The 27,561-nt window shown below is 41.5% G+C and overlaps 2 protein-coding genes across 15 annotated transcripts; one reads left to right on the top strand and one right to left on the bottom strand.

The window, feature by feature from the left end:
* The first annotated feature begins 966 nt into the window (after nt 1-966).
* Nucleotides 967-4,179, top strand: LOC109905488 (ribonuclease T2-like). Of its 13 annotated transcripts, none has more exons than XM_020502882.2 (10): nt 967-1,096; nt 1,464-1,561; nt 1,762-1,819; nt 1,890-1,957; nt 2,136-2,193; nt 2,276-2,343; nt 2,725-2,838; nt 2,965-3,013; nt 3,422-3,499; nt 3,782-4,164. In XM_020502882.2, exons 2-10 carry the CDS (start codon nt 1,476-1,478, stop codon nt 3,962-3,964), a joined length of 762 nt encoding a protein of 253 aa, XP_020358471.1. In that variant the 5' UTR covers nt 967-1,096; nt 1,464-1,475; the 3' UTR covers nt 3,965-4,164. The 13 variants fall into 13 exon arrangements, 4 of the variants coding, with proteins under 4 accessions (XP_020358471.1, XP_020358473.1, XP_020358474.1 ...); XM_020502883.2 differs by having other exon boundaries at nt 993-1,096; nt 1,469-1,561; XM_020502884.2 differs by lacking the exon at nt 2,136-2,193 and having other exon boundaries at nt 1,916-1,957.
* Nucleotides 4,180-4,240: 61 nt separating this feature from the next.
* Nucleotides 4,241-27,561, bottom strand: LOC109905487 (transcription elongation factor SPT5). 2 transcript variants are annotated; one of them, XM_031790517.1, is made up of 31 exons: nt 27,409-27,561; nt 26,914-27,020; nt 26,324-26,483; nt 26,152-26,217; nt 25,825-25,830; nt 25,145-25,156; nt 21,793-21,862; nt 21,613-21,678; nt 21,437-21,502; nt 21,301-21,331; nt 21,132-21,200; nt 20,696-20,947; nt 20,498-20,587; nt 20,336-20,406; nt 20,122-20,227; nt 19,893-19,986; nt 19,642-19,778; nt 14,475-14,630; nt 14,204-14,350; nt 13,803-13,949; nt 12,670-12,795; nt 12,451-12,535; nt 12,160-12,270; nt 11,499-11,601; nt 11,256-11,383; nt 11,037-11,142; nt 10,522-10,680; nt 10,209-10,377; nt 5,064-5,267; nt 4,782-4,877; nt 4,241-4,642 (listed from the first exon to the last, which is right to left on the bottom strand). In XM_031790517.1, exons 2-31 carry the CDS (start codon nt 26,998-27,000, stop codon nt 4,502-4,504), a joined length of 3,261 nt encoding a protein of 1,086 aa, XP_031646377.1. In that variant the 5' UTR covers nt 27,001-27,020; nt 27,409-27,561; the 3' UTR covers nt 4,241-4,501. The 2 variants fall into 2 exon arrangements, with proteins under 2 accessions (XP_031646377.1, XP_020358470.1); XM_020502881.2 differs by lacking the exon at nt 25,825-25,830.

The following is a 27,561-nucleotide window of genomic DNA, read 5'->3' on the forward strand; positions in this document are numbered from 1 at the left end:
TGTGTTCCAATGGCACGTTGTGTTAGCTAATCCAAGTTGATCATTTTAAAAGGCGAATTGATCATTAGAATACCCTTTTGCAATTATGTTAGCACAGCTGAAAACTGTTGTCCTGATTAAAGAAGCAATAAAACTGTCCTTCTTTATGCTAGTTGAGTATCTGCAGCATCAGCATTTGTGGGTTCGATTACAGGGTCAAAATGGCTAAAAACAAAGAACTTTCTTCTGAAACTCCTCATTCTATTCTTGTTCTGAGAAATCCATGCGAGAAATTGCCAATAAACTGAAGATCTCGTACAAGGCTGTGTACTACTCCCTTCACAGAACAGCGCAAACTGGCCCTAACCAGAATAGAAAGAGGAGTAGGAGGCCCCTGTGCACAACTGAACAAGAGGACGAGTACGTTAGAGTGTCTCGTTTGAGAAACAGACACCTTATAAGTTCTCAAGTTCTCTTCATTAAATAGTACCTGCAAAAAAACAGTCTCAACGTCAACAGTGAAGAGGTGACTCCGGGATGTTGGCCTTCTAGGCAGGGTTCCTCTATCCAGTGTCTGTGTTCTTTTGCCCATCTTAATCTTTTCTTTTTATTGGCCAGTCTGAGATATGGCTTTTTCTCTTTGCAACTCTGTATGCCTTTGTAGATATTCCATAAAATAATCAGCCGTTTCCAGCTACAATAGTCATTTACAACGTTAAAAATGTCTACACTGTATTTCTGATAAATTTGCTGTTATTTTAATGGACAAAAATGTGCTTTTCTTTCAAAAACAAGGACAACAAGTGACCCCAAACTTTTGAATGGTAGTGTAGGTGATATCATTCCTGTATTTGCATCATTCTAATTGATTCACTTGCTTTCAGGGCACACTGTACATCTTCCAGTTGTGTGAATAATATTATTTAAAAGTCTCAAAGCCAGACAGTCTTGGTTTAATTTCTGGGTTGAGGTCCTCAGAAAGGGGAACTGAGAATGTTGTCTCACCTCTCCCCAGCTGTGATCATGAAAACAGACAAACACCTGGTTTAGCTTCTTTTCCCCCCACATTTGCAGAGAACTGTCAGTATAGATCAGTCGCACATGATCACTGTCTCTGGTAAGTCTCATAACAGATGTATTAAAGTCTCATAGTTGTTATAGTTGTACTATAGGGTTTTTGTAAATGTGATGTTTATAGGCATACATGTATGTCTCTAGCTGTCCTTGTTTGTAGTTAGAGGTGATAACGAAGATAAGAAGTAGCAAAGTGTAGACTCGACAGTAAGGAATGCCCATGTGAATTGTACGATGCCTCTTCGACGCTCAACTGGCGTCGAACACAAGTTGTTAGCGCGTCATTTACAATGACGTTCCTATGAATAGACACATTTGCGGTTTCTTTAATGTTTACGAGAGCAACATATTTCAGACTTTTTTCCACAAACAATTGTAGCCAACATATGTTTTATGTCACTCACTCCTAGAATAGAGTAAATATGTCAGGGCTGCTCATGGTGGCCTTGCTCACTGTCCTTACCCTCACCCTGGAGTCTGACCACTGGACAGCAGGCCCTCCGGAAAAGTAAGATAAGGATCTTGCATTGTAAATACTCCAATCCAATGGTGTAATGTAGACTTTTCAATTTAAAACTGCTTTTATATTGCAAGTCGATTTTTGACTATTATCTTTTTGGACAAGTATACTTGAGTGTGACGTATTGTTATGTTGAAATATTAAATAGTCTTGGGCATTAGGATACAGAATCATTCCATCTCTCCCAGGTTCTGTACATGGCAGTGTTTGAAGTTGACTCTGCAGGGGCCTGGGAGCTTTTGTTTGGTGAGTTTAACAACTTCTCCATAGCACATCACCCATTCCTGTTATTCTAACTCAATCTAACACTGCACAGGGTCTAAAGAATTCATCTCAATGCAGAATACCTCCAAACATCCAGAACTGGACCATCCATGGACTGTGGTATTATTATTTATTTATTTAATCTTAAAGGTGAAATGTGTGACTGGTACATTAAAATTAATTATATATATATCAACTGATTTGTTATTCCCCATCAGAATAAAACATTTTGACTGATCTTAATAAACTGAATGAGAATGCCAATTCATATCAGCATTTTTTATATTTTTTAACCTAGGCCTTTGAAAGCTCATACATGTTGCCCCTGCTGGCCAATATTCCACTCTGACCTCAAGGTTAAACTCGTCTCCGGTTACAGTCACCATCGAAGGACAATGAAGAATCCATGTGTTCAGCAGAGATCCCTCTTTCTTTCAGGAGCTGGACCCTGAACTCTCTCAACTTTGGCCATCCCTACTCAAGACCCACTCCAGTTTTCTCTTCTGGTAAGAGGCAGTACGTGGGTCAATGTACCACCTAAATAGCTTCTCCTTTCGGGTCATGGAGAAGTCGTTAAAAATATATGCCCTTTTTTAAACGATTGAATTGGAATGTCGGTTTACTTCCTGAATCGACTGGCTTTAATTCGAATTGACCCCAACCCAGTTAAGGTCTTCTTACAAATGTGATTCTTCATCTTTTAATATTACCTGTCCACCGTCTGTTATACAATTTAGCATTATTTTCTCCGTTAGATTGAATGGAAATAGTCAAGAGGTCGCCACAGAATATTAGTTACTACTGTATTCCGGTTAACAGAATGTTGGTTATGTGTTACAGGTACATAATAGAGCGTGTCACTGAGTGTGCATGTGTTTCTCCAACAGGAAAGATGAATGGATCAAACATGGTTCCTGTGCTGCTTGTGTGGAGGGCATGAACTCTCCTTTGCGTTACTTCCAAATATGTCTGAAACTACGCGAGCGCTTCGATATTGACCGGTCAGCCCCACTGATCACGTTCACACACCTAACCTGCCTGTTTCACCATTACACATCGTCAAACCTGTGTTGACAGCTTGCATTTTTTATTCTGGCTGAGCTACCTGTTCTCCACCCATTGTTCAGAGCCTTAGAGGATGCATGCATCAAGCCCTCCTGTAACCAGTCTTATCAGGTAGGTAATACCCATCACCTTGGGGAAGGATTCAAATACAGCTATTGGCATTAAGGTTTACAGAAATTAAACTATGATTTCCCTGTACCCTTATTTGGATGTACAGACAGACACTGCATCCAAATAAGGATATGAAGGCTATAAACATTGTAATTCAATAATCTTGTATTTTTGCAGCATGGGTTTCAGTAGGTGCCTTATAATATATAACCACTTATGTGAACTTGTTTGGTTGAGATCTGAAACATTAGAAAAGAGAAACCCTGCAACATGGCAAACGATTCCTATTTATGACAAAAAAAAAGCAATTACCTTTTAACATAAAACGTTTTGATGAGGAAGTAGGATGAAACTTGAGGAATTCCAGCTGAATAAGTCTACTACTGCATTGTTCTGCCATCTGTTCAGAGCGATGAAGTCAAACATGCACTGGCCCCAGTCATTGGAGATGACCCCGGTGTCCAGATTCAGTGTATAAATGAAAAGGTAAGCATCCCTAGCCTGAGGGCCAGTCTGTCTGTGCCATCATTCCAAACTGTTTGGCTTGACAAGGTCAGCAATGAAATAGGCATGAGCACAAACAAATCTGTGAACAAGCTAAAGCATCACCGTAGTACTGTACCAAACCATGCATTATCACCACTTGAGTGTTGTCTGTTTGCCTTTGGTGTAATTCGGCAATAGCGTTGATGCTTCAAGTAGATTGGTTGTAGAGAAACATTGTTTATTTGTGGCTGTGTAAATGGAATAACCAATCACTTCCCTCAGGGACGAGAAGTGTTGGTCCAGGTGAAGATCCCTCTGTCTCAAAACCTCACCCTTGGATGTCTTCACGAAGAGGACCAGGGAACTGAACCTCAACCTACCCAGCTCTGGCACCCCTGTCCTCATGACTCCCCCGTCTTCTACTTCCCTATAAACCACGACCGCCCACACCAGCCCTGTGACTAGTGTTACGTCTGCCCTCACCACAGACTGGGTTGCCATGCCATGCCTGCTGGCTTAACCTAACGATAAGCAAGTTGTTGAATTGCAGGGCTTACATCTTTGAGGTAGATTACGTTAAGGCACTCATTTAGTATACAGCCACTATGTTCTTTCAGTATTTTTCTTCTGCAAAACATGCTTTTGGAGATAAAAAAAAAAAAAAAGACAAAACCCTTTAAGTGTATTTTAAAGCACCTTATTGTTACCTATATACAAAACGCAATGTTTTTAAAGACACCACACATTGAAACAGTTCACATTTATTGACATAGTATACTCTCACCCAAAAGGTAGTTTCTAAACCAAAAATGTAAAGCAATAGACAAAAAATTACAATCACAGACCACTAAAAACCGATGGGATTTCACTAAGACCACACATTTGACTAAATGAAAAAACATTTCTCACTTTAATCTTTGATAGTGAACATGGGGGCACATATTCTGCTTGTTTTGAGTGACGCTGCTTTGCAGTGAGGGTGTGAGGTTGGGGTGTGATGGCTCAGAGCTCCAGCTTGCCAAGGAAGCGGAGGTTGAGAATCTTCAGCTGGTCATCCAGCTCCATCCTTACGATGCCGTCGTCCCCGTCGATACTCAGTAGGATCCCCGTGGCCTCGCGGTCCTCCCCTAGAATCACCTTCACCTGGAGAGAAGCACCACAGACAACACACCATGAGCAGCCAGGGCCTTATGAACCCAAAGAACCATGCATCTATGCACTGCCCAGTTTCCCCAGACCCCTGTGAGCTCAAAAGGGGTGTTGTTTTGAGAAGAAGCCTTACCTTGTTGTTCTTAGTTGGGGTGACAGGCTCCAGGTGTTCACTGGAGATGCTCACCACCTTCTCTGTGTCCTGGAGGAAGACTGAGCACATGCCACCCTGAGGAAGGAGAAGATGCATCAGGTCAACGATGGAGTACATGGTTCAGAGCATTCATGTTGTGTTTGATAGAACAAACTCGTCAACGTAACACATGGTTAAGATGGCTATAATAACATGGCTATAATAACAATATATAATATAATAATAACAACGTGGAGAGGTAGTGTGATCTTTGCTACTCACCGTGACACTGCGAATGATGCCTGTCTGGTTAACCACCTGGCTGTCCAGGAAGGTGTCTTTAACGCGCACCAGGATGTCGGTGGTGACCCAGTCGCAAGAGGTCTGGTCGATGTTGGAGCCGGGGGTGTGGGGATTGTAGCCGCCCGGGGAGGGGGCGCCGGGGGTCATGGGGCTGTAGCCTACCGGGCTGGGGCTCGGACTGGCCTGGGTCGACAGTAGGAGACAAAGATCAAAGCCGGGATTCTTGCGATGGAACTTAGGCTTAAGTGTTTTACCCGACGCATCGTTCCTACAGCAGCCGAAGACGTAACACTCATTTTTCAAAACACCACGCAGAGAGAACGTTTGCATAGTTGTTGGAGCATGTGTCCATACTGATGGGATCAAATAAAAGGCTGCTCTCAAGTCGTAAGTTTACATACACTTAGGTTAGAGTCATTAAAACTCGTTTTTCAACCACTCCACAAATTTCTTGTTAAACTATAGTTTTGGCATTCGGTAAGGACATCTAAGTAATTATTTCCAAAAATTGTATCACAATTCAAGTGGGTCAGAAGTTTATATACACAAAGTTGACTGTGCCTTTAAAACAGCTTGAAAAATTCCAGAATATGTCATGGCTATAGAAGCTTCTGATAGGCTAATTGACATCATTTGAGTCAATTGGAGGTGTACCTATGGATGTATTTCAAGGCCTACCTTCAAATTCAGTGCTTGACATCATGGGAAAATCAAAAGAAATCAACCAAGACCTCAGGAAAACAATTGTAGACCTCCACAAGTCTGGTTCATCATTGGGAGCAATTTCCAAATGCCTGAAGGTACCACATTCATCTGTACAAACAATAGTACGCAAGTATAAACACCATGGGACCACGCAGCCGTCATACTGCTCAGGAAGGAGACACGTTCCGTCTCCTAGAGATGAACGTACTTTGGTGCGAAAAGTGCAAATCAATCCCAGAACAACAGCAAAGGACCTTGTGAAGATGCTGGAGGAAACAAGTACAAAAGTATCTACATCCACAGTAAAACAAGTCATATATATCAACATAACCTGAAAGGCCACTCAGCAAGGAAGAAGCCACAAAACCGCCATAAAAAAGCCAGTGTACGGTTTGCAACTGCACAAGGGGACAAAGATCGTACTTTTTTGAGAAATGTCTTCTGGTCTGATGAAACAAAAATATAACTGTTTGGCCATAATGACAATCCCTATGTTTGGAGGATAAAGGGGGAGGCTTGCAAGCTGAAGAACACCATCCCAACCGTGAAGCACAGGGGTGGCACCATCATATTGTGGGGGTGCTTTGCTGCAGGAGGGACTGGTGCACTTCACAAAATAGATGGCATCATGATGCAGGAAAATTATGTGGATACATTCAAGCAACATCTCAAGACATTAGTCAGGAAGTTAAAGCTTGGTCGCAAGCTAGGTCGCAAATGGGTCTTCCAAATGGACAATGACCATGACCAATGAGCATACTTCCAAAGTTGTGGCAAAGTGGCTTAAGGACAACAAAGTAAATTTATTGGAGTGGCCATCACAAAGCCCAGACCTCAATCCTATAGAAAATTTGTGGGCAGGACTGAAAAAGCATGCGTAAGCAAGGAGGCCTACAAACTTGACTCGGGTTACACCAGCTGTCAGGAGGAATGGGCCAAAATTCACCCAACTTATTGTGGGAAGCTGGTGGAAGGCTACCCGAAACGTGTGACCCAAGTTAAAAGGCAATGCTACCAAATACTAATTGAGTGTATATAAACTTCTGACCCACTTGGAACGGGTCATATATATCATATATATTAAGACAATAATTACAGACCTAGGCAGTATTTAAAAATTAGCAACAGAACTTGATTGAACATGAAATTGATTTCAATATATAAGCCTATGTAACCTACTGTATTCATCTTTTAATGCAGACATCCCAGTTCAACTTAGCCTACACTTGTTTGAATCAATTGCAAAGACATTGGCACCGTTGTATTTATAGTGAACTTCATTGTGAAGTTATCAGCAGTCAAAGAGACGGATAAATATCTTGATTATATGTTTAGCAGAGAACTAAGTATAAAGTGACACAGAAGGGAAAGAACACATCTGGACCACAAGAATAGTGGAGGCTGTCAGTAATTAACAAGAGTTCTAGGGAACTTATTAGCCTTTTGGGAAACTGGATACAGATCAGCATTTAAATGCGTTTGATCCTAAAATACATTTCCCCTGGCAAGACATTACATTTTATAAACAAAGTCTTAGCGGGAAAGAATGAGCACACACAATGTCAACACACTGAATGCTACAACGCATATTGCATCAACCTTAAAGAGAAATAAATACTAAAGACATGTCTGGGAAATATGGCGTGTGTGGCAGGGCTCGACATTAACCCAGCCCCCCCCCCCCCCCCCCCGCAAAAAAAGGTTGGACAAGAAGAATATACCCCCTTAGCCTAAATTCGTCGTGGCATGCACTATACAAGGTGTCATAAGTGTTCCACAGGGATGATGGCCCATGTTGACTCCAAGGCTTCCCACAATTGTGTCTAGTTGGCTGGATGTCCTTTGGGTGGTGCACTATTCTTGATACACAGGAAACTGTGTTGTAGTTCTTGACATAAACCGCTGTGCCTGGCACCTACTACCATACCCCATTCAAAAGGCACATACGTTTTTTTTTGTCTTGCCCATTCACCCTCTGAATGGCATACATACACAATCCATATCTCAATTGTCTCAAGGCTTCAAAATCATTCTTTATCCCATCTCCTCCCCTTCATCTACACTGTTTGGAGTGGATTTAACAAGTGACATCAATTAAAGGGATCAATGATTTCACCTGGTCAGTCCGTCACGGAAAGAGATATTCGTCCGTCACAGATATTTTGTAAACTCTGTGTAGATTTAAGTTGTCCAAATTGACAAAAACTATTTCAAACAATTACTCCAATCAGAATTTGATCAGAGAAGCCAACAATGGAATAATATTCAAATCTATTTTTCATATACAGTACCAGTCAGAAGTTTGGACACACCTACTTATTCCAGGGTTTTTCTTAATTTTTTACTATTTTCTACATTGTAAAATAACAGTGAAGACATCAAAACTATGAAATAACACATATGGAATCATATAGTAACCAAAAAAGTAGTCACCCTTTGCCTTGACAGCTTTGCACACTCTTGGCATTCTCTCAACCACCTTCATGAGGTAGTCAACGAATGCATTTCAATTAACAGGTGTGCCTTCTTAAAAGTTAATTTGTGGAATTTCCTTCCTTAATGCGTTTGAGCCAATTAGTTGTATTGTGACAAGGTAGGAGTGGTAGTATTTTCCCTTATTTGGTAAAAGACTAAGTCCAGAAATGCAAAGAGTGTGCAAAGCTGTCATCAAGGCAAAGGGTGGCTACTTTGATGTTGAATTTTTTAAATATATTTTAATTGTATTTTAAAAATGTTACCCCCTTTTCCTCCCCAATTTCGTGGTATCCAATTGTTAGTAGCTACTATCTTGTCCCATCGCTACAACTCCCGTACGGGCTCGGGAGAGACGAAGGTCGAAAGTCATGCGTCCTCCGATACACAACCCAACCAACCCGCACTGCTTCTTAACACAGCGCGCATCCAACCCGGAAGCCAGCCGCACCAATGTGTCTGAGGAAACACCGTGCACCTGGCAACCTTGGTTAGCGTGCACTGCACCCGGCCCGACACAGGAGTGACTGGTGCGCAATGAGACAAGGATATCCCTACTGGCGAAACCCTCCCTAACCCGGACGACGCTAGGCCAATTGTGCGTCGCCCCACGGACCTCCCGGTCGCGGACGGTTACGACAGAGCCTGGGCGCGAACCCAGAGTCTCTGGTGGCACAGCCCTTAACCACTGCGCCACCCGGGAGGCCTCATTTTGATATGTTTAACACCTTTTTGGTTACTACATAATTCCATGTGTGTTATTTCATAGTTTTGATGTCTTCACTATTATTCTACAATGTAGAAAATAGTAAAAAATAAAAGCCCTTGAATGAGTAGGTGTGTCCAAACTTTTGACAAGTACTGTACATAAATAAAGAAAAAGGCTTACATATCCAAAGTGTAGGTGATATGCAGATTGGCTACAGCTTCATGTCCAAACCGATGCGGACATGAGGGAGGTGGCAAACATTTTTGCCAAACTTTAATGACACTTCTAATTAGATAAATATAGGCTAAACACCAGTCATGTTTGACAAATATAACGAAGGATAATAAAAATGAACGCCTAAAGGCTTGATTCTGTTGACGGGCATGGTTTGTTCGGACCAAGTCATCACAAGACCGGAGAGTGAAGGACAGTGCTTTTTGCACACCGCACATCACCCAACTTGAATCTGAGCAATGCGGTCAACATTTTTAAAACGATTTAACAATAAACTTAATTGTTTAAAACCTGGAAGTTTAATGTCATTTGATGAAGCATGTCTTAACTTGTTTCAAAGAAGCTTAGTCCTATGTTCCATTGTTTTCCAATTTAACTTATGTTATTGTCAAACAGCCAAAAGGCACAATCCTGGTCATATTAGTAACCCATTGCTAGTTGCTGCACCTTTAGACCCCCCCCTCTTCATTTCTAATGGATATTCTCTGTCACGTGAAAACACTTGCGAGTGCGGTGTGCTTTTGAGAACGGTGTTTTCCCACCAATTGCACTTTGGAATATTCACGTGTAGCCTACAGCCATCAACATTTCTATCAACATTTTAAGCTAAACGGTTTGATAGGTTGCAGCAGCCTTATTGCTTTAAAAAAGTGGTTATATGAATTTTGGATTTGTCATGTTTTCTCGTCCCAGGGACGACGCCCTTAATCTCAAGCACTAGAGGGAATTATTTTATAAAGACATAAAATGTATTTGGTTGTGATTGTTATGTTCCAATATTTTCATAGGCTACCAGGCGTGGCCCACCATCCTCCAGGGGAGCCTTGAAGGGGCAGTGTTGTATTTTGAGACAGACAAATGTATTCAAGCCTGACACATTAATTTTATTTTGTCAAATGGTTCCTTGCATCATACAGTGACATAGAAATGGTGTTAAGTAAAAATGTTTAAAAAATATCCTATTAAGTGGCTAAAAAGCTAATGTCAAGCGTGGTGGGTCTTACCTGATATGCCATGGGTGAGGGGGTGGGGTGGTAGCTGGCTGGTGAGTGTGTGTTCTGGTAGCCCACTGGGCTGGGTGCCACCTGATGGTAACTCTGAGGACTGGGGCTGGGCTGGTACGAGCCCTGTGGGGAGGGGGCAGCGTACGGCGAGTACTGTTCTGTGTTGTACCTGAGGAACACACACAGTGGACTTGGCTAGGACAGAGAAAATCAAATCCACATTGAGCAGTTGATCGCCACTGTAAAAGGGGCCTAGAGACATTGAAGACAACAGGAAACAACCAAAAATATTGTGTGTGTGTGTGTGTCTCACATGGCTGGGGTGCCTGGTGTCTGGGGGTTGTACTGGGGGTTGACCTGGGGTGACAGCACCTCTGGGTAGCCGGGGGTCTGGGGGTTAGGCGTGCCCCCGTAGCCCTGAGGGGACGGGGAGGGCTCGTCATCATAACCAAACTCATAGTCGTCATCCGCCCTGAAACCAGAGGAACAGGTTAAAGACTGCTTCCAAAAAATCATCCTATTAGGGAAACATCTTCTCAGGATCTGTAGTAAGTACAGACAAAAGCTGTATTCAACTTTGACACAAAAGACCAAGACCAACAAACCCTTATCAACCATAGATGTATTTTTTCTACTAATCTTTCATTTAATATTTTTCTGTAGCTGAAACATTGTTGAGAGGAGAGCTGGCAAGAACTCTATTTTCATTGTACTTGTGTACACTACCCATATGGTTGGCATATGACAAAGACACTTTGCTTTGACATGACAGAGAGAGCCCTATACAACACAAGCGGGGCCTCCAGGCTGCCAGGACGTGTAGCCTACCTGGACGGTGTGTTGGGGTTATTGGGGTCCCACGCTCCGCTCTGCCCCGGCGTCCTGCTCCCATCATGCAGCGGCGTCTGCGAGCCGTAGTGAGGAGTACGGCTCCCTGTGGGGAACAAGAATCACCACAATGAGAACAAGCTCTACTGCAGGTCATGGGGGTATATATTCTGACGGAGGTCCATAGAGGTATTCCCTTGGTGGGGGTGTGCGTCTCACCATCGTGTAAGGGGGTCTGAGAGCCGTACATAGGGGTACGGGAGCCTGTCCCGTACATGGGGGTCTGGGAACCGTACATGGGGGTGCGTCCGTGGGTGGAAGTCATTCCTCCATGCCTCTTGGCTCCCCTGAATGTAACAAAAACACGTCAACACACAATAACACTCAAAAGGTGAAATACTGCATTAATATAAAACTGAATTCACAATATATCACTATAATATATCTGTGATGTGAACAAACATTGTGGTGAGACGCTGTCGGTCCACAGAGATGGTCTGGCATGTCGAGTGCAGTTCCACTCTGGCTGTCGACTCTGTGGCGTCCTTCACCACTCCAATATACCCTGGGAAATAATGGCAACAGTTAAGCCAAAAGATAATCCTTCTTATTCACATTGGGGTAAGTGTTGGAACTCAAACACCCATGGTGCAACAGCATCTTCTGCAAAACGTGCCTATTGTTCATTCTATGGCAGAAGACAACACTGTCTGGTTCCCATGTGACCTAAACTATGAGAAACTAGTGTGTATTCACATGCTTTGAACTCATTGAGAACTCAGATTGGCTAATGGCAAACAGCTGCGTCAACCATAAACTGAAAGTACACGTATCAGGCTCTCAAACAAATTATATTGTTAGAAATATCTATTGTTTATTAAAATGTTTTTTGAAAATTATTATAAAATAATATTTTTCTGTTGCATTTCCCGCCGAAAATTATGTTACTGAGATCATTTCAATAGTATGCGATGTCAGATTTCCAGCATGTGGGAGAAGTTGTTGCTCAGAGATGATAAATGTGTTTCCCACTAGTAATTACCAGAAGAGGTGTTCAAGCAGATTTTTCCCAGTTGTAAGCTGATATTTACTAATTTACGAGATGTTATGAACGCAGCATTACCCTTGTATGGTCCCTGGGAGATGCGGACTGTCTGTCCAATCAGGTCGTTGTCCCTCCTGCCCCGGCCACGCCCCATCTGTCCTCCACCTCCACCGCCCCTCTGCTGCTGGCCTGAAGTAGAGGACAGGGGTTGTTTAAGACTTCTGGCCTGATAGTAGTTTAGTGTTGTATCCTGCACTAAGAGTCCGTTCCCTAATATCTACAAATGAACAACAGCTGTGCAATAAACAGTTTATGATGACTGGGTCTATCAACACATGATCTCTGTGAGCTGAGCTGTACTCTACTCACCACCACCACCTGGATGCATAGGGCTGCTGATGCGTGGACTCATAGGCGCGAAGCCTCCCACAGTGAAGTTGGTGACATCTCGGGGCTATAGCCAAAGAATGGAAGAATCAGATGTCAACAACACCTCTGATGGGTCCCACTGGAGAAGGTTAAGAGTAGATGGAAGACTGGAACGTGATGTAAAAGTGGTGATGCGGTGAAAGCGAGTGGGAGACTGACCTTGGAGCCCCCGGCCAGCACCACGTGGCGTGTCTTGCAGACAAACATGCCCCCGTTCTCCACCAGCTTCTTGCAGTGCAAGAAGGCAAAGCCTCTGAAAATGTGGCGGATCTCCCCCTCACGCCCCTGGCAAACAAACCACACACCACTTATATGCTAACAATCTATTCATGCTAATCGTACCTCTTGCAAATAGAAAAACAGCTCGAGATGGGGCGATATGGCGTAAAACTCAACATACAGTCCCATTTTGAGCATGAAAAGGCTCTTCAAGCCAACTGCTCCAAATTTGTAAATGAGGGAAGAAACTGGCTTTTAAAGTACAGTAGCCAAACCTAGATGGAGGCCAATAGTAGAGCCCTAGAAAATATGACATTTTTTGCTTAATTCCATTTAGTTTCCCCCCAAATGACATTTTCCAGTTTTCAGATCCTCGCACTCTTTAAAAATCAGGATACAAAAACAACATTGTACGTTCTAAGTCCACAACAAGGCTTAAACGACATCAGGAAACCACATTTAACGTCTGGGGAAAATCTAAGGAATTTTAATTTTTGGGTACAGATGCTCTTTACCTCAAGTGTGCAACTGCAAAAGACTTTTGGTTAGCAGTGTTTCTATAGCACACGTGTGATTGCAGACTTTGCTAAACAACTTGCCACTAGAATGATGCAAATAATTAGGATTATTCTGCCAGGTAGACAGACTACTTTGTAGTTAACATTTAATTAAGGTTTTTTGGAAATCTTTTCCATCTACCAGAACCCGGTTCTCATTAGCATCATCGCTAACGGCTACACAAAGTGGTGCTGTAGACAAACACACTCACAGATAGAGGCAATTTTGTGTTGACTCTTCAGAAAGTAAGAATCACTGATGCATTTTGTTAATTTATTATGATCATCTTAGGCAAATTAATAAAGTGTTCTAATAAGTTCAATACATTTATTTGATTTCCAACCAACATATACATTTTGAAATATTGTTGAATTACGTTTTAATGTCTGGATTCCATGATTCCGTCCGTGTTCTTCCACATCGATTTTATAGGGCCCTACTATAGCTGGAGTTGAGAAATACATTTTCTATGAGTTTAGACCTACAGAAAGCAGAACTGTGGTCGTGAATCTTACCGAGTGTGGCCCGTCGATGACCTTGACGATGTCTTTGACGTGGATATTGTTCTGCTCAGAGTCCAGTGCCACGGCAAAGCGGTTGTCTTTCCGTCGATTCACTGCCTGGTGACGCACTGTCAGCACCTTGCCATGCATGTTGAGGACCTGGGGAGAAGAGGAGGAATACATGTGTGAGCCCTATAGGGATTCAGGCTCATCTGTCACAATTTAATATACGTTACACAAGGAACCAATTTTAAAATTGCGCAATATCACACAAGTACCCATTCCAAGAACAGATGAAATGGGACAAAACATCTTTCCAGCAGGCACAACTCTAAGCCCACATACCCAATCGTTTATAAAATAATTTGCCTAGATCTGAACCTGATTAATTCTGGAAGATTAAGGATAACAACCTGGAATGTCTCCCTCTCCAGCCTGACAATAACTCCCACGGTCTGGGGGTCCAGTTGGACCAGCTCCCCCCACTCGTGCTGGCCCCCGGCATCTACCCCTGATGCCGTCTCAGAGCACAGCTGCAAGTCTCTGGGCAGGACCTTCAACTGTAGAGCACACACACCCCCGTAACATCGATAATGGTTCACTGAAGTTACATGGGAATTATGCAAAAAACATCATTATAACAAACAAGTTGATATCAGAGTCCAATAATGTGACGTTGCTTACCTCGTGCATGGTGAGGTCAGAGAAGAGGATGACAAAGTTCTCCTCCACACGTACGATGAGGCCGGTGTCGCCCTCGTAGCGGCCTGCTATCACCTTGACGTGGTCACCCATACGGAAGTACTTCCTCAACTCGTGGGCCGGGAACTCCAGAGGATCCTGCACACAGACCAGGCATCAATGACAAACCATTATTTTGCATCAGTGCCGTTGAGAATGAACAGAACACAGTGGGAATGTCTGGTTGCCTCGTGAATGTGTTGAGCCTGTAATTCTATCCGTCCCACATTTCTGGGAAGCCTAATGTCTTCATCATGCTCTGATGTTATGTTTCTGGTATTTCTCTCTAACTTCCAGTTTGTGGCTTGACTAATAAATACCACCAGACTAGAGGTCGCCCGAATATGATTTTTCAACGCCGATACCGATTAATCGGACGATTTTTAAAATGTATTTGTAATAATGACTATTACAACAATACTGAATGAACACTTATTTTAACTTAATATAATACATCAATAAAAATCAATTTAGCCTCAAATAATGAAACATGTTCAATTTGGTTTAAATAATGCAAAGACAAAGTGTTGGAGAAGAAAGTAAAAGTGCAATATGCGCCATGTAAAAAAGCAAATGTTTAAGTTCCTTGCTCAGAACACGAGAACATATGAAAGCTGGTGGTTCCTTTTAACATGAGACTTCAATATTCTAAGGTAAGAGGTTTTAGGTTGTAGTTAATATAGTATTTATAGGACTATTTCTCTCTATACCATTTGTATTCCATATACTTTTGACTATTGGATGTTCTTATAGGCACTTTAGTGTTGCCAGTGTAACAGTATAGCTTAAGTCCCTCTCCTCGCCCCTACCTGGGCTCGAACCAGGAACACATCGACAACAGCCACCCTCGAAGCAGCGTTACCCATGCAGAGCAAGGGGAACAACTACTCCAAGTCTCAGAGCGAGTGATGTTTGAAACGCTATTAGCGCACACCCCGCAACCTAGCTAGCCATTTCACATCGGTTACACCAGCCTAATCTCGGGAGTTGATAGGCTTCAAGTCATAAACAGCGCAATGCTTGAAGCAGAGTGAAGAGCTGCTGGCAAAATGCACAAAAGTGCTGTTTGAATGAATGCTTACGAGCCTGCTGCTGCCTACCATCGCTCAGTCAGACTGCTCTATCAAATCGTAGACTTAATTATGACATAACACACAGAAATTAATATGGTCGAATCCGGAAACTATCATTTCGAAAACAAAACGTTTATTATTATCGCATATACCCTGACTCTGCGTGCAATGAACGCAAGAGAAGTGACACAATTTCACCTGGTTAATATTGCCTGCTAACCTGAATTTCTTTTAGCTAAATATGCAGGATAAAAAATATATGCTTCTGTGTATTGATTTTAAGAAAAGGCATTGATGTTTATGGTTAGGTACACGTAGGAGCAACGACAGTCCTTTTTCCGCGAATGCACACCGCATCGATTATATGCAACGCAGGACATGCTAGATAAACTAATAATATCATCAACCATGTGTAGTTAACTTGTGATTATGATTGATTGTTTTTTATAAGATAAGTTTAATGCTAGCTAGCAACTTACATTGGCTTCTTACTGCATTCGCGTAACAGGCAGGCTCCTCGTGGAGTGCAATGAAAGGCAGGTGGTTAGAGCGTTGGACTAGTTAGCTGTAAGGTTGCAAGATTGAATCCCCGAGCTGACAAGGTAAAAAAATCTGGCGTTCTGCCACTGAACAAGGAAGTTAACCCACCGTTCCTAGGCCGTCATTGAAAATAAGAATGTGTTCTTAACTGACTTGCTTAGTTAAATAAAGGTGTAAAAAATAAAAAAAAATAAAAAAAAATAAAAGGCCAAATCGGTATCCAAAAATACCGATTTACGATTGTTTTGTAAACTTGAAATCGGCCATTCCGATTAATCGGTCGACCTTGACACCAGACCCTTCCTATGCAAAAAATAATCTGGGACCGGACTCACAAAACATTACTTAAGAAAAATACCTAAGAAGTTAAAAGGAAAAAAAATAAGAAGTTCATAAGTGCAATTCCTCAAAATGTTCTTAGGAATTCATAGTTCTTATATTTACGAAGCTCCTAAGAACTTCGGAAATATCTTCTTTGTGGCATTGACATTAGTGACGTGCTTGGAACCAATAAATAAGCCTATGTGACAGGGAACATAGGCTTTGGCCCACTATAATGAAGTGTAGATATTTCCATTTATTAATCTGCTTTATGTCTCGAGAATATATATTATTTTTTGGCTCGCAAACTATAAACAAAAACACTTTTCCCCCCCAGATTATAGCCATAAGACTATATCACAAATAAAAATGGAAAACCAAGGAAAGTGCAAGAAATCTTCAGCAAACAAGAGCTTGACGACATGGTTCGAGAAAATAGCAGCAGGGAAAGATTGCTGTTGGGGAGACTCGATAACTGCGGGTCACTGCAGAGACCAAAAAGAGGATGGCAGAGAGAAGCTGATTCTGTCTCTGCCATCGAGGGTATGGCAAGGGACAGTGACGCTGTAAAAAAGTGGTCCGGCATCAAGTTGGCAGCTAAGAAGTGAGCTGACAGAAGCAAGGAGTAGAAGAAGACTGGAGGGGGAGTATCGACCATTCATGTGGACCAGCTGGAGGAGAAGGTGTTGTCCATGATTGGAGAGACGGTGGTAGAAGGACTGCGTGACCGGTAAGTTAGCTAGCTAAGTTAGCCAAGTTCTTCTTTGCAAATTGACAAGCTAACTCTAGCTATTTAACACTAGCTAGCTACATAACATGCATTTCATTTGTTTTCTTGTTGTATTCAAAATGTCCGGTAGCCAACTTTGTCTGTGGCATTGGTGTAACAAAACGTTAATGGCTACAAAAATATCCAGTTGTTAGAAGACAAGGGTTTAGCTGTCCTAAAGTTAAGTACATTTCCAATAACAAATCCTAAAACATAAGAATCCTATTTTCTTTTCTTTATTAGGAAGAAACATAGGGAAAAAATAAAACTTAATTGAGGAATAGCAACTTTTAACTTTCTTCATATAGTTAAGGAAAAAATGGCAGTTAAGAAGAATCTTCTTAAGGTTTTGTGAATCTGGGCCCTGGTTTGTAACCTGGTTTGTAACCGCTTGACCCCGGGTCATTCATTAGATGTGTTCGAATACCCATACTAACATACTGTATACTACATACTATGGGGCGGCAGGGTAGCCTAGTGGTTAGAGTGTTGGACTAGCAACCGGAAGGTTGTAAGTTCAAAACTCCCGAGCTGGTAAGTCTGTCGTTCTGCCCCTGAACAGGCAGTTAACCCACTGTTCCTAGGCCGTCATTGCAAATAAGAATTTGTTCTTAACTGACTTGCCTAGTTAAATAAATAAATAAAAAACTATACACTTTCATTTTAGTATACCGTAAACAAACGATATGCTTTCCGTTGAGTGTACTACCGGAAGTTGATGCTGTTGCTATGCAACTTCTTGCTAGCTTGTAAGTATAACACATTACTAGCTAGACATCTTACGACTTCATTAACAATGTCCATTGAGAACGCACAACCACTATACCACTAAGGTATGCTAAGAAATACATGAATAATCAAGACAATATATATTGGGTAGTTAGATAGCATATAGTTAATATACTGGCAAGTTTTATGTATTAGTAGCCAACTAACTAACTAACATTAGGTAGCTAGCTAACATACTGGTACATATAGCTGCTGTAATGATATGCTATGCTGTTCGTAAGGCTAGCGAAGCTAACCAATTGTCAGCCAACATAAAGTGTAACGTAACTTAATTGAAAAGTAATTACTTCATTACATTGATATGCAATGAATTTGTATATCCTCTAGTCGGACTTCGGCTGCATATTTTCCGCCTTTTTCTTCAAATCTGAAAAATGTGTGAAGCCACACCCATTTTCTGAAGATTTGCATTATTGGCCCTAAAAGCACAGAAATAGTGTCCACTGCTTGTATACTTCGTATTTTGGTGATTGTAGTAGGACATCCAGGAACTTTTGGCATACAAACTATATCCATACTCTGACCAATAAGCATACTACATACTCAATTTGTCACAAATAGTAGGAAATCCAGTTTCCTCTGCAGGCTATTTGACTTGGCTGAAACAGGATCTGGCCCGCCAGCCAATTAAATGCAGCCTGCGGTGGATTTTATATATATTTTTTTTTAAAGAGCTTGTCTGTAGTCAGCTGATTGCGCCGCTTAGTTTATAGAACTGTAGTAACCCCCGATGTCTGCTATTAGCGGATTTTGGCTCTAGTGTTTGAACGGTTGGAAGAACTCAGGAACACTGTCTTCTGTTTTCCTCTACGATACTCACAAGCCGCGCAGGACACGCGCAGGACACTGGTGAGCTTCCCGGATGTTTTCCTGAACTTTACAATGCCTTTCAGATGCATTTCAGTCACTTTGTGATGCAAATAAAACAATTGACACCTTTCCTATATTAAAGTAATTTCACATATTTTCTTATTATCTGTAAAAAAAAACATAGAAACTTGGTTGCAGTATGTGCTAGAATAGTTAAAAAGGCCATAAAATGGAAATGCACCACATTGGTGCATCCTTATAAATGATTATTTTGGATTGAAAAACAAATCTAGGCTACACTTGAATGTCTAAAAATGGATAGAAAGTATGCAGACATTATAATGGACTTTGGAAAGTGCCTTTTTTTCTGGCCCCATATTGATGCCGATTTTGACAAATATCGGTCCTAAATGTATTACTTTTTAAAAATATTTAAAATATTTTTTACAGTTGATTGCCCACCCCTGGTTTATAGTGGTAGTTCTCATTAAATTCCAATTAATGTAGCTAGAAAAATAAATAACACCACATCATGCCTATGCAAAACAAGAATTTGGCTTGTAATGGCTTGACCCAGGGTCCTTGCCTTTGTGTTGCTTTCAAAAACATGTAGACTGAATATCTTACTTTAGGGCATGAGAATATCTGCACTAAATTCTGTTGAAAACCTACAGAACATGATGTACTGTTTTGACAATTCTAACCAATGTGAACGTGTTTCCAAACAATTTGAATTTAGGCCCAAATCTAGTAGGACGAATGTGAAATGTCCTCCCAATGTAGTCGCCTGTTTGGCGCTTGCCATTACCTTGAGGTCCTCATGCTTGGGCATGATTGTGATCTTGTTGCCATCCACACTCAGGATTTTGCCCTGCAAGTTGATCAGCTCCCCTTCACACACCTCCACATTGTCCCCGGCCTGGAGGTTGTGCTCACGCTCTTTACCTGTGGTCACACAACAAGACATGTCTCTTACAAAAACAGATACACATGTAAATGAAAACCAGAAAGTAAATACCAAATCTCATGTCCTGAATATGCTTTAGAAGTGGGTGTTACCTGCGGTTTCAGTCACCACCTCCAGATCAATGCCTTCTGGCTGGTCCTCAAACTTCTCCAGCTCCGACAGAGTGGGTTTCACTCCTTCAGTGATCTGTAAAAGACGATAAAAGAGACTGGGCCACGGGTACAGATAACGAAGACCACTTTTCTGCCCCGTTTTTCCCCCATGGGGTTGTCAACAAATGGCCAATAAAATAGTGGCATTGAGGCAACGTGGTCGTCTTACCACAGCAGACATGGCAAAGCTTTTGAAGAGGAACCCTTTGCGGCTGTAGCGGTTAGCTTCAAATATCATGAAGTCTCCATCATGGCTGACATCCCCACCAAGTGACCTGGAAGAAAACACAGTCAGGAAGTAACTGAGGCAACGATCTTACCCATGTATGATAGCGTAATCAAATCCCCAATAATGATGGTCTTTAAGACATGTTTCTTTGTACCTGATCTTTTCTGCATCAAAGAGTCTCTGGGTTGGTCTCTTGAACTTCTTCCGCTTTGCAAACCAGTCTTTCTGGGAGACAGACAACAAGAAGAGTGTCAGGGGATATCAAAGTGGAGGGTGGTGAGTAGACAGGTGGTGACAGAGTGCTGCTGTTGCTTACCATGCTCATCCGGGCCTTGATTCTGTCCAAATCTATCCTGGGAATCATCTTCAGTGATATCGTGTTTTGACTGGGCTCCACATAGTCCACCTGAAGGAGGAGAATACATGTATGTTTCAAGAATATGATAAGGATATTTACCTATGTCTTCAAAATACATTTCACACCTTTGTCTTCCACGATGTGTTTCATGCGTACCTGGGCGATGTCATCTTTGTATAGGCCTCTCTTGAGTCGGACCCAGGACTTGGGCTTGAGGTTGGTCACCTCTTTGACCACCTTGAGGACGTCTGTCATCTCCTTGATGGGAACCATCTGCTGGTTCCAGAAGCCCATCCTCAGGTTGCCTATTCCGTCAATTGCAGCTTTGACGTGAGTCTGCTTGTACGACTCTACATAGATGTAACCTTTGACATGTTCGGGAGCCACTACCGACTTGATTTGGAGGGGCTGAGTAGAAATGGTGTATAGGAAATTAAAACAGTTTCACAGGTTGTCAAAGCTCCAATTTTATTTTTGATCTACAAGAGATGTACAGGCTATCAATCGATCAATCATATAAAACACTAAATTCAAACATTAGCATCTTAATACATGGAACATATCCATGCAGAGAATGAGGGCGGGGACATACCGTTTCTGTGAATTGATAGGCAATGAATTTCCTCATCAAGGCAATGGCAGTTGCTCTCTCTTCCCCAATCTGTAATGGCAAAATAATGTTGCATGACATAGGGGGAAAAAAGTATAATTGTGTACTGAACTTCTAGATGTCTACCTATACAAAAATATAAGCTCCATACCTTACACTTGACTGTCCAAAGATTAGGATCCCTTTGAAAAAGAAAATATAATACCAAGAACATTGAGAAAAATTATATTTTGGATTGTTGTAGTCAACTAAAAATCTATTTCCCATTTTGGTGAATTGATACATACTTGACACCAGGGAGCAGCTGCTGCTGGGTGATGTCATCAGACAGTTCCTCAGAACCCCCGGGAAAACTAAAGGGAATCAAAAACAATATTTCAGTCAAGGGGATAACAGGTCAAAACAATTCTGAAACAAATTTGGGCCAACTATTTCGACAGATTACTACTGTGAAAACACTCACTCATTTCCGGATTGCTTGGCATATTTCCTCATGTAATATTCCCCCAAGGCCTCCTCTCTGGAATCTCTGAAACATCCAAACATTCAAATGTCAGACTTCAAGAACACAGCTCTGCATAGTAACAACTGAAATATCAATGGAAAGAAGCCTAGCCACTCGTAGCCCATTAGAACAAATTACCTCCAGAGGTTCTGCAGCCTGCGGGAGCCAGAGTTATCCTCATCCAGGACCACATGGTCAATGTTGGACACTGAAGAGTAAAGCAGACTCATAAAGCAAACAAAAAACAATTTAACCTATAACACTGAACGTAAAAGTTTCTTTCAGTTCAAACAAGTGGTATTTTAAGAACCTACACCTACAGTGCATTCGGAGAGTATTCAGACCCCTTCCCCTTTTCCACATTTTGTTACACTATAGCCTTATTCTAAAATTGATTAAATGTTTTCCTCAATCTACAAACACCCCACAACAAAGCAAAAAAGACTTTTTTTTTAAAAAACGTTTGCAAATGCATTCAAAATAAAAAACAGAAATACCTTTTTTAAAATACGTATTCAGACCCTTTGCTATGAGACTTGAAATTGAGCTCAGATGCATCCTGTTCCCATTGATCATCCTTGAGATGTTCCTACAACTTGATTGGAGTCCACCTGTGGTTATTTAACTAGGCAAGTCAGTTAAGAACACATTCTTATTTTCAATGACGGCATAGGAACGGTGGGTTAACTGCCTCGTTCAGGGGCAGAAAGACAGATTTTCACCTTGTCAGCTCGGGGAACCAATCTTGCAACCTTACAGTTAACTAGTCCAACGCAATAATGACCTGCCTCTCTCTCGTTGCACTCCACAAGGAGACTGCCTGTTACGCAAATACAGTAAGCCAAGGTAAGTTGCTAGCATTAAACTTATCTTATAAAAAACAATCAGAATCACTAGTTAATTACACATGGTTGATGATATTACTAGATATTATCTAGCATGTCCTGTGTTGCATATAATCTGACTGAGCATACAAGCATCTAAGTAACTGACTGAGCGGTGGTAGGCAGAAGCAGGCGCGTAAACATTCATTCAAACAGCACTTTCGTGTGTTTTGCCAGCAGCTCTTCCTTGTGCATCAAGCATTGCGCGGTTTATGACTTCAAACCTATCAACTCCCGAGATGAGGCTGGTGTGACCGAAGTGAAATGTCTGGCTAGTTAGCGTGCGCTAATAGCGTTTCAAACTTCACTCGCTCTGAGCCTTGGGGTGGTTGTTTCCCTTGCTCTGCATGGGTAACGCTGCTTCGATGTGGTGGCTGTTGTCGTTGTGTTGCTGGTTCGAGCCCAGGGAGGAGCGAGGAGAGGGACGGAAGCTATACTGTTACACTGGCAATACTAAAGTGCCTATAAGAACATCCAATAGTAAAAGGTTAATGAAATACAAATGGTATAGAGGGAAATAGGTCTATAATAACTACAACCTAAAACTTCTTACCTGGGAATATTGAAGACTCATGTTAAAAGGAACCACCAGCTTTCATATGTTCTCATGTTCTGAGCAAGGAACTGAAACGTTAGCTTTTTTACATGACACATACTGCACTTTTACGTTCTTCTCCAACACTTTGTTTTTGCATTTTTTAAACCAAATTGAACATGTTTCATTATCTACTTGAGGCTAAATTGATTTTATTGATGTATTATATTATGTTAAAATAAGTGTTAATTCAGTATTGTTGTAATTGTCAATATTACAAATACATAAAAAAATATATATATATATTTGATTGATTCAATTATTTGGTTTATATTTTTTTATTTATAAAATAGGCCGATTAATTGGTATCGGCTTTTTTGGCCCTCCAATAATCGGTATCGGTGTTTAAAAATCATAATCGGTCGACCTCTAGTTAGGACATCTACTTTGTGCATGACACAAGTAATTTTTCCAACAATTGTTTACAGACAGATTATGTCACTTATAATTCACTGTATCACAATCCCAGTGGAAAATACATTTACACACACTAAGTCATGCCTTTAAACAGCTTGGAAAAGCTTCTGTCAGGCTAATTGACATAATTTGAGCCAATTGGAGGTGTACCTGTGGATGTATTTCAAGGTCTACCTTCAAACTCAGTGCCTCTTTGCTTGACATCATGGGAAAATCAAAAGAAATTAGCCAAGACCTCCAAAATTGTTGACCTCCACAAGTCTGGTTCATCCTTGGGAGCAAGTTCCAAACGCCTGAAGGTACCACGTTCATCTGTACAAATAATAGTATGCAAGTATAAACACCATGGGACCACGCTGCCGTCATACCTCTCAGGAAGGACGTGTCTCCTAGAGATGAACATACTTTGGTGCGAAAAGTGCAAATCAATCTCAGAACAACAGCAAAGTACCTTGTGAAGATGCTGGAGGGAACAGTATCTACAGTAAAACAAGTCCTATATCGACATAACCTGAAAGGCTGCTCAGCAAGGAAGAAGGCACTGCTCCAAAACCGCCATAAAAAAGCCAGACTACGGTTTGCAATTGCACATGGGGACAAAGATCGTACTTTTTGGAGAAATGTCCTCTGGTCTGATGAAACAAAAACAAACAACTGTTTGGCCATAATGACCTTCATTATGTTTGGAGGAAAAAGGGGGAGGCTTGCAAGCCAAAGAACACCATCCCAGCCATGAAGCACCGGGTGTGGCAGCATCATGTTGTGTGGTGCTTTGCTGCAGGAGGGACTGGTGCCCTTCACAAAATAGATGGCATCATGAGGGAGGAAAATGATGTGGACATCAGTCAAGAAGTTAAATCTTGGTCGCAAATGGGTCTTCCAAATGGACAATGACCCCAAGCTTACTTCCAGAGTTGTGGCAAAATGGGGTAAGGACAACAAAGTCAAGGTATTGGAGTGGCCATCACAAAGCCCTGACCTCAATCCAACAGAAAATTTGTGGGCAGAAGTGAAAAAGTGTTTGCGAGCAAAGAGGCCTACAAACCTGACTCAGTTACACCAACTCTGTCAGGAGGAATGGGCCAAAATTCACCCAACTTATTGTGGGAAGCTTGTGGAAGGCTACCAGAAACATTTGACCCAAGTTAAACAATTTAAAGGCAATGCTACCAAATACTAATTGAGTGCATGTACATTTCTGACCAACTGGGAATGTGATGAAATAAATAAAAGCTGAATAAATCACTACTATTATTCTGACATTTCACATTCTTAAAATGAAGTGGTGATCCTAACTGACCTAAGAGAGGGAATAATTTTTTACTATGATTAAATTGTGAAAAACTGAGTTTAAATGTATTTGGCTATGGTGTATGTAAACTTCCGACTTCAACTGTATATACACATTTGCAAACATTTCTAAAAACCTGTTTTTGCTTCGTCATTATGGAGGATCACATTTTCGAATAAGTCTGTAACGTAACAAAATGTGGAAAAAGTCAAGGGGTCTGAATACTTCCCGAATGCACTGTATGTCTAGCCGCAGGTGCTAGGTGGGTATTTTTCCTATTGGAAGAAGATAGATAACACTTACCCTCAGCTTCCTCTGCTCCAGGCCAGCCAGGTTTTGGTAGAGGGAGGAACACACATTAAGAACCAAATGAGATTGTCATGTGCACACAGAGTGGCAAGTGCACAGGTAGGAACAAATTAAAAGGAAAAAATAAACATTAATGATGATATAAGACTAGACCAAATGGCACATGAGACTATGGATAATTGTATTGTGGATGATTGGGAGTCTTTGTGATATGGCTGATTGATGTGCCATAAAAAGCTTAAACAATATCAGTTAGCTAATTCACACATATATTAGCTTTCTTCTAACAGGTAGCATTTCAGGCAAATGGTCACATTTGGTTCCCTCTTTGATCATGTAAGTGCCTAGAACACCATGGTCAGATTATTGACAAGTCATAACTCTGCCGGTGTCAGGTTAACATACCATCCAACAGCATTTCTACAATATTTTCCTGACTAGTAAATAGGTCACAGATGTCAAATACAATACACTAATGTATTACTTCATACAGGTAGTCCAGTTACTATAGGAATTCCCAATAATGTATTTGCCGTCTGTGCTCCGTTAGATGTGCAGTAGTGCGGAAATGTGGGTGGAGTTATAACATAATGTGACTTGTTGAATGAGATAACACTAATCAATTTAATTAGATACAAGGAAAACAGACAGCAGAAAATCTGGAATTGATTTACCGTTAACTGAAGGAGGCATGCACAAGAAAAGGAATTATTAGCGCAGGAAGAACACAGTCAACACTCTCACAAATAATAATTTGGGCTTAGATGTTTTGATTGTACTTGTAATGCTTCTCGTCCCTTCTGGAATCCAAACAATACTACAGACTAATCCATCATGCCTAAGCATCTGCACACCACCCATAGGAAAGTTATTTTCTAATCATTTAAACAAAGTTCATGAACTGAGTCCTCCTCAACAGACAACTACCCTCAACGTTGTTCATTCATAACTCCCTCTTAGGTGTTAGATATCCTCAAACAAGGCAGCATGTGTGACCTCACCTTTCTCCAAAATATCCTCAGCACCTTCCTCCCACGGGTCTTCATCTTCATACTCATCGTCCACATCTAAACAAACCAGAGGGAAAGGGAGAATTTCAGATAGATTCAATGAAAACCTTCTGGTGAGCAAGAACATGTGGACAACTATTATTAGAGTGAAGATTTGGTTTACCGGCTTCATCCAAGATGAAACCTCCATGCCTGGGTTTCTTTCTGGGACGGTCATCATCATCCTCTTCCTCCTCTTCGTCATACTCCTCCTCATCTGCCAAGTCTTCCCCTTCCTCTTCTGCTGCTTTATCACTGCCAGATAAACTTGCCTGCCCATCTTCCTATTTAGGGGGAAACATTCAAACCACTCACAAGTTTTGTCAAATGCAGTGAAACTTGCAATGTCAATTTGGAGCCAACCTAGGATATTTGTTAGCATCAATTCGGATACAGTAGAAAATTGAGGGCCATGCATGCACAGGTGCATCTGTTCCACCCACCCATTCAACTGTGCAAGGTCCATCCATGCACAGCCAGGCTAGCTACTTTGGATAGCCCGAGGTTAGCGCTGTGCTGTTACAGATAGCTAGCTGCTTGTTACATTACTTTGGTCTTTATTTATTATGTGTGTAATAACAGTGCTGAAAACCCTATCTTACACGAATTACAATGCTACGATTGTGACCGACCTAACGAACGTTAGTTAGATAAGGCGGCTTAATGTTGTTTGCTAGTATGCAGTTTTAGCCAGAACCTTGTGCGCTAGCTTACCTCTGCCTCATTTTTGTCCACCTCCTCGGCTTCGCTGCTTTGTTCACTCTGGTTGTCAGAGAAGTCGCTGTCCTCACTGTCCGACATTCTTGGAGCAGCAGCCTCCTCTTCAGAGACGGAGTTGAAAAACGCATTTATTTTAGTTTGCTAACTAACGTCAACTGTTAGTTCAAACAGTCCTTCTTTGGGCGAGACTTGAAAAATAATTGCTAGCTGCTAACTAGCACTGTACTAACTAGTTAGCCAAAAAGCTGGAGTAAGGATGTTTCAGGATAACAAGCTTAGCTAAGTTATTCTCCAACAATACATGTTGTAGTTAGTTAGTTTATTAAAATAATGTAAAGCACCGAAACCATACAGAGAATGTACAATGTTGATAGAAGGCAAGGCCTAGTAACCTCCGGATCACGCTAGCAAGCTAACCTTAAGCTAGCAAACAACTCACATTTTCAAGTATATTTTGATAAATACATTCCAAGCATAGCTATGTATTACCTTTCTAAAACGGGCGTCTTGGGGTGGATTTAACTAAAACAAAACAAAAGATATATGGTTTTACGTAGATATGTTTTTTGCACTTCCACGTCTTCCTCCGATACACAGAATCACGAGATTTGGAAGGGGTACGAATCAAATTCCCGCGAGGGT

Source organism: Oncorhynchus kisutch, linkage group LG15, assembly GCF_002021735.2.
Source record: "Oncorhynchus kisutch isolate 150728-3 linkage group LG15, Okis_V2, whole genome shotgun sequence".
NCBI classification, from domain to species: Eukaryota; Metazoa; Chordata; class Actinopteri; order Salmoniformes; family Salmonidae; genus Oncorhynchus; species Oncorhynchus kisutch.

Bases quoted from the DNA above. Each gene is read 5' to 3' on its own strand.
- LOC109905488 (XM_020502882.2), top strand. From the start codon at position 1,476: ATGTCAGGGCTGCTCATGGTGGCCTTGCTCACTGTCCTTACCCTCACC. The intron at 2,839-2,964 runs GTCAGCCCCACT...CCCATTGTTCAG, and splicing joins GAGCGCTTCGATATTGACCG to AGCCTTAGAGGATGCATGCA. The intron at 3,500-3,781 runs GTAAGCATCCCT...CACTTCCCTCAG, and splicing joins TTCAGTGTATAAATGAAAAG to GGACGAGAAGTGTTGGTCCA.
- LOC109905487 (XM_031790517.1), bottom strand. From the start codon at position 27,000: ATGTCGGACAGTGAGGACAGCGACTTCTCTGACAACCAGAGTGAACAA. The intron at 20,948-21,131 runs GTATGTCCCCGC...ATTTCTACTCAG, and splicing joins CCTATCAATTCACAGAAACG to CCCCTCCAAATCAAGTCGGT. The intron at 12,796-13,802 runs GTAAGATTCACG...TTTGTTTGCCAG, and splicing joins TCATCGACGGGCCACACTCG to GGGCGTGAGGGGGAGATCCG.